Source organism: Monodelphis domestica, chromosome 5 (genome assembly GCF_027887165.1).
Source record: "Monodelphis domestica isolate mMonDom1 chromosome 5, mMonDom1.pri, whole genome shotgun sequence".
Lineage (NCBI taxonomy): Eukaryota > Metazoa > Chordata > Mammalia > Didelphimorphia > Didelphidae > Monodelphis > Monodelphis domestica.
In genome coordinates this window covers 217,637,233-217,651,124 of record NC_077231.1, presented here as the reverse complement: position 1 = coordinate 217,651,124, position 13,892 = coordinate 217,637,233, and the positions used below count along the sequence as shown (strand labels likewise).

At 39.5% G+C, this 13,892-nt stretch overlaps 2 protein-coding genes across 2 annotated transcripts in view; both read right to left on the bottom strand.

Moving 5' to 3' along the window:
• Positions 1–13,892, bottom strand: part of LOC100617727 (T cell receptor beta constant 2) — a gene marked incomplete in the record, with an annotated part of 296,241 nt that overhangs the window by 24,148 nt on the left and 258,201 nt on the right.
• TRB (T cell receptor beta constant 2) overlaps positions 1,435–13,892 on the bottom strand; it is a 199,207-nt gene continuing 186,749 nt past the window's right edge. The window contains exons 5-9 of the mRNA XM_056799811.1: positions 9,299–9,350; positions 3,162–3,548; positions 2,573–2,590; positions 2,024–2,130; positions 1,435–1,677 (exon numbers count right to left, since the gene is read on the bottom strand). Coding sequence (XP_056655789.1) covers positions 1,657–1,677; positions 2,024–2,130; positions 2,573–2,590; positions 3,162–3,548; positions 9,299–9,350 — 585 coding nt within the window. The 3' untranslated portion in view covers positions 1,435–1,656. The remainder of the gene's footprint in view (positions 1,678–2,023; positions 2,131–2,572; positions 2,591–3,161; positions 3,549–9,298; positions 9,351–13,892) is intronic.

The following is a 13,892-nucleotide window of genomic DNA, read 5'->3' as shown; positions in this document are numbered from 1 at the left end:
CAGCAGTATCTCTAAATTAAAGGGTATGGATATTTTGGTCACTGAATTTTAGAAAACCACCAACTTCCTAACTCTGCCAACAATCTATTAACATGCTTATCTTTCTACAGCTCCTCTAACATTGACTCTCCATCTTTTTCACCTTTACCAAATTGCTTGGTGTGAGAATTTGTGTTACATTTCTCTTGTGCTAATGATTTGACTGTCAAGGTTTCTTTTCTTAGTTTATGTTTTCACTTTCTTCAGATTCTCATGTTCTTTCCTTCCTTCCTTCCTTCCTTCCTTCCTTCCTTCCTTCCTTCCTTCCTTCCTTCCTTCCTTCCTTCCTTCCTTCCTTCCTTCCTTCCTTCCTTCCTTCCTTCCTTCCTTCCTTCCTTCCTTCCTTTCTTTCTTTCTTTCTTTCTTTCTTTCTTTCTTTCTTTCTTTCTTTCTTTCTTTCTTTCTTTCTTTCTTTCTTTCTTTCTTTCTTTCTTTCTTTCTTTCTTTCTTTCTTTCTTTCTTTCTTTCTTTCTTTCTTTCTTTCTTTCTTTCTTTCTTTCTTTCTTCCTTCCTTCCTTCCTCCCTTCCTCCCTTCCTCCCTTCCTTTCATCCTCCCTTCCTTTCTTCCTGTCTCTTGTTTTAGAATCAATACCGTGTATCAGTTCCAAGGCAGAACAGCTATGAGGGCTAGGCAAGGAGATAAAGTGACTTCTCTAGGATTACACAGCTGGGAAGTGTCTGAAGGCAAATTTGAATGCAGGACCTCCTATCAGTAGGTCTATTGAACCACCTCACTGCTCTATCTCATTAATTTTCTATACCAATAACTCTGAATGTTATATATCCAGTCACAATCTTTCCCATGAACAATTCCAAATGATTAATTCTAGATGAAAATTTTCTATGAACTACAGTCTATGAATTATATAAAATATTTTTCTCCATGAACTGTTACTCACACAGATTTTCTCCTCCTCTACTAGATCCAGATTGCCTTGTACTTCAGCTTTCTTGTTTCTAACTTGGTCAATTTACTATTTTGTCTTCTCTTCTCTTCATCTTCTATCTTTATCATCTCGAGGCCTTGACTAGTTCTCCTTCATACCAGAGACTTTTCTTCTTTTTTCAGACACTGCCTTACTGACTTGACGTTGTGTTTCTCTTGTGTTCAACCCTCTCTTCAAAATATCAGCATCCACTAGCATCCACTAGCCTAGATGCTCCTCTGAACTGCCTGAATAAAGATAGGTGAACTTGTTAACCACATTCATGACAGTCTAGGGGAGGGATGTTAATGTCACAGTGAGTGATCTTCCCCCAATTACCTTCCCTCTGCTCACATTTTTAATGAACTACTTTACTACTTTCCTGAACTCTGAATCTGGAATTGAAAGAATGTTTCCAAATGTAAATCAATGAAGTAAAAAAAAAGAGAAAAGATTGAGGCACTGTCGGTAACAGCTAAGCAAGGCAACATCCTTTTTATTTCTTCAAGGATTAAACCCATCCTTGTTCTCTGTGAGCTTCAGTTCTATTTGAGGAGACTTGTGAAAGATGAAGGTGGAAGTGAAGGGAATATTACTTCTTCTGGAACATGGGATAGGAATAGAGAAAGCCGTAGCCATGATATACTGCTGAATTCTTCTTTCGTCTCCGTTTTTAACTTCACAGCTAGCCTCAGGAATATTTTTTCTTGATCTAAGAAAAAGATAATGACCTTCATTGGTTTTCCAGATAACATGGAAATGTTGGGAACTGAAGAAACTCAGAAGGTAGAATAACCTATGTGGCCTCTCTATAGGAGAAAAGACTCCTGTTGGTGTGCCATGGCTCTAGTCCACCCCATATTTAGGTTTCAATATGAATTTCCCACTCTCACTTAAGTTAAAAAATTCAAGTAATTTTGGGGAGTATTCTCTGGAATTTGGGAGATTATACCCCTTCTCCCCTTCTCTTCTTCTACCCTTAGTAAACCAGGAGGATTCCCACAGGCTGATTCTAGAGAAAAATTGTGTCCCATTTGTGTCCTTTTTCATGCTCTTACCATGGCTCTCCACACCAGGGCACTGACCAGCAGTCCATATAGCATAGCCTTCCCCAGGAGAATCTCATAGAGGAAGGTAGCAGACTGGATACTTTGTTGATAGGACTCTGTGGGAGTAGAAATCTTATATCAGTAAGAAAGCAGTTCTAGCCTCCCCATCTCCATAGTCCTACTATTGATGGGGTAAGGGAAAGGCAAGTTTATATCTGGTGGACAAGAGCTTGTATGTATGTAAAAACATGGTTGCTTGTATGCTGTTTTCCCCATTAGACTATAAGCTCCTCAAGGGCAAGGACTTTTTTTTTTTATCCTGAGGACTTAGTATTGTATGAAGTAGAACCTGTGTGACCCTGGGCAAGTCACTTAGAACCACCTGCCTCACCCTTACCACTCTTCTGCATTGAAACCAATAGGTAAAGGTTTAAGCAAAAAAAAAAAAAACCCTCAAATACTTATTGAGTAATTGGCTGACTAGCTGGCCTGGGCTATGGTTGCTGGCATAGGGGTATAAAATAAGAAAAAAAAAAAGAGAAAGAGAATTTTACTTACCAAAGGTAACTCCACAATCTAAAAGAGAAAAGTAGGGATACATGTCAGAAACCACACAGTAACGTTAATATTAGCTTTTAGGCTATAGCTCAAATTAAATCATGAAGCAAATATCCATAACTTGAATAAAATATAAATTATGATATAGTCTGATTTAATCCTGGCCCTAAATTTCTCCCTTTGCTACTATCATTTTAGAAAATGCTCATTTTCTTGGGCAAATGGAAAGATCTTTTGGATCCTGTAGGAATCACTGAGCTGCACAGATTGGTAGTTGGAGTACTTTCTGTAAGACCTCTGATGCTGACTGAGCAGGAAGGCTGCACCTGAGTTGGTATCTTATTCCTCCAGGAAGTGACCTGGATTACCTATAGCCTAATTCTTCCCCTGTCTGAATAAGTGAACCCTGGGGAGATCCTTGGAGGCACACTATTTTAATTTCCAGTCTATTTGATTATGTCTTATTTTCTATTCTTTCCTTCTCTCTGTCTATCTGTCTGACTGTCTTTCTCTGTCTATCTCTCTCCTTCTTTGGACCTATCTTTTCCCATACCATTTATGTCCTGGTCTAATTGATGAATCTTCTCACCTGCCTTTCCCCAGATCTGGTCACTGACATTCTGGGTGACAGGTTTGCTCCGGTTACTTGACCAGGTCTCATTCTCTGCAATGCCATAGAACTGTACTTGGCAACGAAAGTTGTTCTTGGGATTGCGCCAGAAGGGAGCAGAAATCCGGAGGCGGCTGCTCAGGGAGTAGCTCGAGTGCTCTTCCTTGGGATGCTCCTTGGAGGGCTCAGGGTCTGTGCTGACCCCAATTTTGGTCTCCTGCCCATTCACCCACCAGCTCAGCTCCACAAGGTCAGGGTAGAAGCCTGTGGCCAGACAGACCAGAGTGGCCTTTCCTTTCTCCCCAATCTCTTCCTCAGATGGCTGAAACACAGTTACCTTTGGGGGAGTCACTCTTTCCAGGTCATCTGAAAAATAGAAAGAGTTTGGGACCCAGAACTACTCACAGAGCTATCTTTTTAGGGAAAGAAAAGAGAAAGAATATTAGATTAACATCACTTACTCAGTTTAGTATTGCCAGCTGCCTTTTGGATATTTCAAACTGGATTACCCTTAGATCTCTCCAAACCAACATATCCAAAACAGAACTAATTTTTTTTTTCATCTTCCATCCTTCTCTTCTTCCAAATATTTTTATTACTATCAAAGTTACTACCCTACTTCAGGTTACTCAGGCTTTATCCTTAATGGCATCACTCTCACTAATTAAAAATATCCTCATTGTTCTCAAATCTTTGTCTCCTATGACTACCCTTTCTCTCACCCTCAAAGCTACTGGCCTCATTACCTCATACCTGTACTATTTAAATAGCCTTCTGATTGGTCTTGTTGCCTCAAGTCTCTCCCCAGTCCAATCCCTCTTCCACTCAGCTTCCAAAGCCATCTTACTATTGCAAAGGTTGGACCTTGTCACCAATTCCATTCCCATCCTCCCCTGAACACCTAATGCATTGCAGTGGCTCCCCATTACTTCTTATAATTATTATTGTATTTCTATTGTGTTTGTGCATTATTAGCCTGTATTTTTTTTGATGGAATCATTCAGATACTAAATTATACTTCCTTCTTTTGTCTAGTCTAACAGGTAGTCGGTGTTATGGAAAAATTATGGGAAATGGTTGAGATAAGAATAGTGTTGAAGATTTGGCCTTCAATGAATGCTTATTTGAAAATGGGACTGGCTAATAAGTGGGATAGTTAGATGCAGATGCTTTTGCATATTAAAGGAATAATATTTATTTTCTAAGGCAGTGAGATTGTAAAGAATGTGGGGCCAGGCTTTTGTGGGTCATCTTTTAAATCTAGATTTTGAGAGGTGAAAAATGCTCCAGAGAGGAAACAAGTGACCAGAATCATATAGAAAAAAATTAGACTAAGTTTGAGCCTTGACACTGCCACTCTTTGAGGTCATTTCATATTTCTTACTGGTAAAATGAATAAGGAATTTCTAAGATCTTTTCTAGCTCTAGCTATCAATGATTTCATTTTCACCCATTCTAATTACCAACTCAAAAAAGCTTTTTTCAGCCCTGATCAATGAATTCAGAATGATCAGAGAAACAAATTATTGTTTTATCCTCCCTAGTCTAGGGTATACCAGAAGAATTTTCTGCAGGATTCTGCTTAGATTATGAGTGTGGGTGCTCTCTTATTTGGATTTCCTTCTCTTCTTTGTGAAGAGTGGCCCTTTGGGATCAGAGGCCCTTTGAGATCAGAAGCATAGGCTTCCCTTGGGACATGATCCTAAGACATGACTATGCACATCTAGCAAAGGAAATGGGTTATTGGCCAAATATGCACAAAAGCTATTGCTGTCTTGCCATGCCATTGTCTGTGATCCCTGCAAAAGGATTTATACTTATGATTTTGTAGGTCTGGAATCTCCTTTTCATTAGCACATTACCTACCTCTGGGAAATGAAGTACCTAAGGATTTGGCAAATAATTTCACAGAATCATATATTTATCCAGTGTATGTTATATGGAAAGTACTGGTGGTAGGCACTGGAAGGATTCCAAAGAACAAATTTCCTTTGTTAACAGAGAAACAGAAAGCTAGCTGTCTAGAGGTGACAACTGCTCAACTGGATATAAATCAAGAAATCTAGAAGGTTATCTTGATTATTTACACTAGAATCTCCCAACTATTATTATCCTTGCCATTAAAATATTTCCTGAATATGTTCAAGATAATGATTTTTGCCATCGGCTCTGTTATATTTCAGTAATTCAGCAGACTATTTACTTGGTACTTTGGGATTAGGAAGGTGTCCTGCCAACATGTTATCTTGAAAATTCCCACCCTTGCACATCTTTTGACTTTTCTGCTTAGCATACTGAGGCATCACCTGGGGAAGGGGCTAAATAAAAATGGAGAAAAGAAGTGGGGAAAGGAGCTCAGCTAGCAGGGCCTTTGGCTAGAGAATATTGTCTGTGTTCACCTCTCTGGACAGGAGCCAGAAATCTTGGGCAGAAGAATATGTGGTATAGTACAAAGAGTGTTGGATCTGGAAACAAAGAATCTGGGTCCAAATACTGCCCCTGCCACTTACTACTTGTGTGTCTCGAGACCTCTCTTTCCTCATATATAAAATGAGGGATTTTTTGTTGATCTCTACATTTTCCTCCAGTTCTAAATGATCACACCCTTAAAAGAAACACTGCCTGTATTTACCTCCAAACCCAGATTTACCTTGACCCTTTATTTCTACCTTCCCTTCCCCAACCCTCTTCCATGTTCCCTCAGAGCATAATGCTGCCACATGTTTACTTAACATTTTGTTTTATTCCACTTTAGGGAATTTAGCTGTACTTACCCCTGGTAGATATCTTGTCCTATCAAAGCATATGTTCTAAGATTCAGAGAGGTAGGATCGCTTTTCTCCTCTCTATGGCTTCTAACTACTCAGGTAGTTAGTATTTCAAACCTGAACTGTTTCCCCAGGCTTGGTTTTCTTACATGGAACCCAACACCCACTGGACCCAGATAAAATTCTTCCTTTATTTAGTATAGGAACTATAGGTTCCCCCTTTCCTATGAGCAATGCAACCCCCTTTCTTGGCTTTGACCTTGCTGATCTCAAAAAGCATTATCTCTGTCTTCTTAAAATTAGCTCAAGCAAGACTGAAGGGAACTTAGGGAGACTATGAGAGACTGAGACAGAGAGGAAATGAAGACATGGACTGACTACAGTTGCAGATGAGATAGAGACCGAGGGACAGAAAGATAGACTTGTAAAGAAGGAGGTGAGAATGCAGAATTGGGTGAGGAAATGGGAAAGAGGAAAAAGTAGAGAAAAACATATTGGCAAATGCACTAAGAAATTGAAGCTCATTAGAGACCAAGGACACGAACAAAAGGAACTACAACATATTACCTAAATGTGTAAGAAGAGGAGTTCCTGAGATGAAGAGCTCGGCATCGTGGAGTAGAAGCAGACAGAACAAATCAAGAAAAACAAGCCAGAGATGGAAGGCAGAGAGGACCGCGGCAGATCTGGAGAAGCAAAGTTCATTCAGGCTGCATCTTTGCTCCCACTACCAGTTCCAAGGACAAATCAATGGGAAACAAACTCTTGTGCCCCCCACTCAGGTCCCCATTCAATGTGGGATTCCCATACCTGTCACTACAAGCATGGTTCCATCTCCAAAAGTAAGGGGTGTATTGTAGCACAGCCCCAAACTGCTGCTGTAAAACCAATGTCTATATCCCTTTCACTTCCTTCCTTCTCTGAAATGAGATCCCATTTGAACTCTGGTGGGAATAGTGATGAGTTCCTGGGCTCTGACTGGACTCACTGCAGACAAAGACATTTGGCTAGAAGATGATCAGGGTTGAAGAAGAAAAGTTTTCAAAGTACAATTTGAAGTCAGTAGAAGGCAGAGAGGAACAGACGTACATAGAGAGTGATGCTGAATGCATATTCACTGAATGGAATTTACTTGACAACCAAAAGAAACAGAAAGAGATGCACAAAAAGGATAAACTGAGAGGTTCGTGTTAAAGTGGCACAGAATTGAAGAGAAATACATGGACCAAGGACTCCTGGGCTGGAGAAAGAAAATTTCTTTGGGTGAGCATCAACTTGGGTTGTACCAAAGCAATGATGAAAGATCTGGGGAATGAAAGGGTTAAAGTTTGCTGTGGTGTCTTAGGAATAGAGGATAAGAATCCAGAAGTAAGATACAGTACCATTCCCCTAGATCCCATTCCTTACCCAGGACTATAAGGTGAGTCCCCTTTCCAAAGTATTACTCCCTATTGTTACACATCAAGAAAGTATTGTGACAAAACCCAGGGAATCATGAGCAGAAGAGTCTGTCTTATTAACCCATGTCCCTTCTAGATGGCCAAAAGAAGGGAGAGAAGCTTACCTCTCATTTTATCTCTCAAGCAGTTTTTTCCCTTTTTTGTCCTCTTTTCTCTTCCTTTGGCTATATCTCTCAGTTTCCCATTCTGCCACTGCTAGTATCCTGGGATCTCACCCTGCTGCCCCCTTGCCTCCCCCCAGGCCACTGGAATCTATGGCATGGGAGAAACTACTTTGCTTACCTGCAACAAACAGCCTGGTGCCACTGCCAAAGTATTGTCTTTCATTACTCACACACCAATAGAGACTGGAAGAAAAACTATCTCTCCTTGCTCTTCCCTCCTCGACTCAAGTCTTCTAAGTGCCCTATTACCATTCCTTAAGAGCATTTTCATTTCAGAAATAAAAATACTGTCTTTATTCCTGGTGTTTCTATGGCTATGAAATATAGTTTGAACAATCCTCATTTCCTTTTTTATTACTTTGGCCCCCAAATAGTCAATGAAATTTTGAGACTGTTGAGAAATTTCCCCCCGCCCCCCCCCACCATTTCCAAGAATGAGTTCATAAGAAAAACAGATTTAGAGAAAACCTCAGAAGCCATCTCTTCCAATATCCTTGTTTGTAACTTGCCAAAGGTTAGTAAATAAGTCAGGATTTGAACTCAGACTCTCTGACTCAAAAATTTAATTTTCTTCCACCATACCATACTACCTTCACATCCAATCTTCATCAGTCTGAGAGAAAATAAGGGAAATCTACTGAGTGATATTAGGATTAATAAGATGACCTCCTCTTATCTAGGAGTCTGTCTGAAATCTGAAATCAAGTAGCATCCATTCCAGTCATTGACAAAATCCCTCTGGCTAGAAACAGTCTTTTGCTTTTGATCATGAGAGACAGGCATTTGTATCTGCCCCAGAAAAAACAACAACACAAAAATCCAACTCTATAGCTCAAGTCCCTCTGCACTCCACCCCTATCCATCCATCCCATACCCCTCTTCCCAGGATTATAGATAGCCTCTCTAGTACAAGTTTACACTTACCAACAATGATAAGCTGGGTCCCCATACCAAAGTACTGTGTGTTTCCAGTACACAGTCTCTGAACTTCGTTTCAAATCTCCTCTTGTCTATATCCTACCCCAAAGTCTCCAATATGTACTGAACCACACCCAGGATTCAGAAAGAAGACTTAGCAGTATCCCTAGATCTCTGGTTTCCCAGCCTAGGACTTGAGAAAGTTGGGAGAGAGGGTACTCATACTTGTGTCCTGTAAAATTCAACTTAAGATAGACACATGAAGACCCCTGCAGAAAATCCATTGGCAGTGGGAATGGATGAAGGAATTTTAGGACCCTTCCGCCAAATGTCCTGGAGTCTTAAATACATCATAGAATCATAAAATTTCAGAGTTGTATTGCAGAGGTTTCCCAATCCAACTCAAGGCAGAAAAAGAAACTTTTCTACTATTACTAAACAATTGTTCATCCAGCCTCTGCATGTTGAAAAATTTGACCAGTGACATCCTAAGTCATCCAGATCCCCTTTTGGATAGTTCTCCATGTCAGGAAGTTTTCCTTCCCGTATGTTTCCTCTGACTTCCTAGAGGATCAACGTTGATTGACTCATTTATTTTTCCCCACCCTAATACAAAATTTTCAGGTCATAAGTTGGATAAGGAGATTTCTGAGGACATTAAGTTTTCATGGGATTCATTCTATAGGACACTGAGTCCCTTAGATGAATGAGATCATGGGGGCTATATCTTTCCTCCCTTTGAAGGTCCCTCTGTTGATCTTTTTTCCACCTCCCTCCAGCCTCACTCAAACTTCTCAAAACCTTACCTACAATTGTAAGCTTGGTCCCTGGTCCAAAGAATACTTCGTAGTTGGCACACTATGACATAACAGCTCAAAAAAAGGGAATTGGGGACCAGCACTACCACAGAACAGCCCAGGGAATAAGAGGATATCTTACCCAATACTATGAGTCTGGTGCCTTTTCCGAAGTATAATTCAGTGTTGGTCACAGTGATACAAGGTGTGGATGAAAGTTAATCAGTATCCTGGAGCTGTTTGCCCTTGGACAGAGAGCTGTAATGACCTTGCCAAAACGATGGGGATAGAGACCTCTTCCTGTATTATACTTCACAAGGATGGTCCAGAAAACTTTCAGTTCTCTCACTCTTTATATCTATCAATGGCTATACAGATTTAAGAATTTTATTGCCAATTTCTTCAGAGTCCATCCTTGAGGGGGTCTCAAGGGAAGAAAGGCTTTGTTGTCTCCTCCACTTGTGCCTTGTGTAAATATTCTTTCTCTAATGAAAAGGAGAGCAGCACTAGGATACACATGTCATGGAAAATGGAAGTGGATCTTTTCGGAGCAAAGATGTCTTTAGTTTCTTCCTCTCTGAATTTAAGGAATGAATATTATAGGTCAGGCAAATAATCCACTCGATAGCCTCTTGAAGGGATAACCTCTCAGTGGGGATTTCGGATGGACTACAATTGCCTTCTCTTCATCTGTAAACTAATATGTGAGATTTTCTTAAGGCTCCAATTCTCTCTTCTACAGAAGATTGTATCTCAGTTCAGCCTCTTCTAAGGAATTCTACTTGTGTCTTGTTCAGAAGTAGGGGACATTTTTCTGTAGCATTTCTGGGATCTCTGGGTTTTAACATTGTTATGTATATATGCCCAGGTAGAGGGGCTTTGCTTTCCATCTTGAATCCAAGTGCTTCCCAGATTGGAGACATTTGCCAAAGGTTAGAAGCAGTGACAGCTGCAATGCAGATCTACTTGTTCTCCCTAAGGAGGATTTTGTAAAGGCACACCATAGAATTGAATCATTGTGGCCCCCTGTCCCCACAATGTTACAGTCTTGTACATAAACAACTCCTCCCTCAGACCCACCTCTCAGAACCAGAAGGAAACCACAAGAACAGCTGCTCTGTGCTCACTCTGTGTGTTGAGTGGTGGGTAGCATTCAAGGTGAATATAGATATATTGGTGTATGTGGGCTGAGTCAGCGGTCTCCTACCTCACTCTTGCTGCCATTCATAGTATACTCTCCATAGTGTGAGCACTCTAGTGGGCTCCCTACAGGGAACAATGGCTTTTCAAGAAGTCTCTTGCTCCTCCCTAACCCCTCTTCCCTACTCCATCAACATTCAAAATTCTTGGGCTCCTGAGTTTCAGGTGTGGTTCTGTTGTTGTCTCTCAAACACAAGTATATAAAGGGTTTATCTATTTCTTTGGATCCAGATGCTTAACCATCCAGGCTGTATAAAATGGAAAATTCAATGGATTCAGAATAAAAGAAGTCAGTTCTACTACTTAACATGAATGACTTTGGGCAAATTGTTTCTACTTTAGTCTCCTCATCTAGAAAACGAGAGAGTTGAATTAGTACATTTCTGAGGCTCTTTCCAGGGCTACAGTCAGATTCTATGGCATTTTTTCTCCAAGTCACTGCACAGTCCCATATTTGAGCCCCAAGCAAGTACAATGAAGAAGTCCTTGGAATCTGCTTTTAAAAGAAAAATATTTATTCATTTTAAAATAGAATTTATTCCCAGTTATCTCAGCCCCTCCTCTTCCTGCACTTTAGAAGGTATCACCCCCCCCCAAAAGATATATATATATATATATATATATATATATATATATATACTATAAATTGTATCTTTTGTATTTCTATTTTTCAGTTCATTCTTGGGAAGTAGACATTCATAAGTTATTTTTTAAATATGAATTCTGTAACCATATATATTGTTCCCTTGGTTCTACTTATTTCATTCTTCATTGTTTCATATAGATCTTTCTAAGTCTTTTTTTTTTTAAATAACCTGCTCAGAACCAGGAGAATATTCTGCACAGCAACAGCAATATTGTGGAATGATCAAATGTGTTAGACTTTGCTGTTAACAGCAATACAATGATCCAGGGCAATTCTGAAGGACATATGAAAAAGAATGCTACCCACTTCTAGAGAAAGAATTGTTGGAGTGGGAATACACATGAAAACATATGATTTATCACTTGTTTATTTGGATATATGATTTGAGGTTTTACTTTCATAAGATTATTCATTTACAAAAATTAATAATATTAAAATATGTTTTGTGTGATACTACATGTATAACCCAGACTAAATTGTTTGACAGTTCTGGGAAGGGAAGGGAAGAAGGGAGAGAGACAATATGGGTCATATAAATTTGGAAAACCTACATGGAAATTTATTATTAAAATAAAAACAATTTAAAAATTAACTGCTCATCATTTCTTACAGTGCAGTAGTATTTCATTACAATTGTATGCCACAATTTGTTCAGCCATTCTCCAATAGATGGACATCCCCTTGATTTCTAGCTCTTTGCCACCATAAAAAGAGCTATATAAATATTTTGAAATATATAGAGCAGCAACGCTGAACCTATGGCACAGGTGCCAAAGATGGTATGCAAAGTGCTCTCTGTGGATACACCCTTACCACCCCATCACCTCCAACACCTCCCACCCAGAGTTTGTTAATAGAAAGGCAGATGAACTTGGGCAGAGTTCCTTCCCTCCCCCTCGCCATACTCACCTCTTATCACCCACCCCTTTGCCCAGCAGCCCAATGGGAGCTCTTCCTCCCTCCCCTGTCTGGGGTAAGAGGTTTAGGGCATGGAACAGCACTTGGTCTGGGGAGTGATGTAGGGGCAGGACCTGGCACTCTGTCTCTAAAAGGTTCACCATCACTGATATAGAGTCTTCCTCTTTCCCTAATCTCCTTGATAAACATATCCAGCAATACTCTTGCTAGGCTCAGAGAACATACACAATTTTATAAGTCTGATGATAATTTCAAATTGCTCTTCAAAACGGTTGGATCAGTTTACAGTTCTACCAACAGTGCCTTAATGTCTCCTTTTTCCCACATCCCCTTCAACATTTTTCATTTTGCCCTTTGATCATTTTAGTAATCTGATAGGTATGAGAAGATATCTCAGAATTGTTTTGATTTGCATTTCTCTAATCATTAGTTATTTAGAGCATTTTCATATATTGTATATGACTTTGATTTATTCATTAAAAACTGTCTTCATATTTTTGTGCCCATTTCTTAACTGGGACTTGGCTCTTAATCTTACAAATTTGATAAAGTTCTCTCTATATTTTATATATGAAATCTCTCTCCAAAAACATCTATAAAATTTTCCCCTCTCCCAATTTTCTGCTCCCCCCCATCATAGCTATATTGGTTTTATGTATACAAAACCTTTTAATTCAACATAATCACAATTATTCATCTTACATCTCACAATTTTCTACAAGTCTTATTTACTCGTAAATTCCTCTCCCATCGATAAATCTGATAGGTAATATGTTCCATGTTCATCTAATTTATTTGTTATATTTCCTCTTATCTTATCTCATGTTTCTTTTTTTTTTTATCTTAGTTGTAAGAGAGAAAAATCTGATTCAGCATGTAAGAAAAGCACCTAAGCAGGGGAGAAGCAAGGGAAGATAGAGAATTCTGGGTAAGAACAGAAGAGCTGAGAAGATTCAAAGCCTACTTCACTTCTCTTTGGGAACTCCTCAAGGGTGGTTGATCTAAGAAATCTCTGAGGCAGAGGACATTCTGAGCATTTACCATCTCTCTCTATGAACCCAAACCCCCTGGCTCCAGCTGATGAGAAAAGGGGTGGATAGAACTTTTATTACAAAGCCATCCATCCAAAGAAGCCTTTCCTCTCCATCCCCTAAAGTTGTCCTTGAACTTTATACTACAATTAGAATAGAAGTCAGTACAACTCTCACAATTGACCTAGGACTGTCAGGCAAGCCGACTGATCCTTCAGGATTTTGAGGAGGAGGTCAGTGTTAGCTCTTAGGGATCTCCTATTTCCCACTTCCCACTTCCCTTACTGAACAACCCTACTCTCCCTGTCTTTGTGTGTCCCTTTAGAATAAATAGTTATTCTTTAGTTCAAGTGCCTGCCTCATAATATCCAGGGAGAGAGACATGAAGCTTGGGGAGAAAGGCTGTACTTTCTCCTCAAGAAGGTAGAATCAGTTTCAGTCCTTAACTTTACATTCCACTCAGTCTCTGAAGGGATATAATCTGTTCCTTCCACAGACAATTTGAGCTGTCCTCACTAGGGAAAGAGAGGGGAGGACTAATCTCCACCCTCTCTCCATCTTCTGACTCCATCCCATCTCTCTCATTCTCTATTTTCAAAATATACATACTGAGTGGCTCCATTTCTCCATCCATTACATAGTGAATGGTGTAAGATATTGGTCTATGCATAGTTTCTGCCAAACCACTTTCTAATTTCCAGAATTTTTTTTTACCAACTAGTGAGTTCTTAGCCGAAAAATTTGGATTTATAGTTTGTCAAATATATTGTTATTATAATATTTTACTATTGTTTGTTATATGTCTATT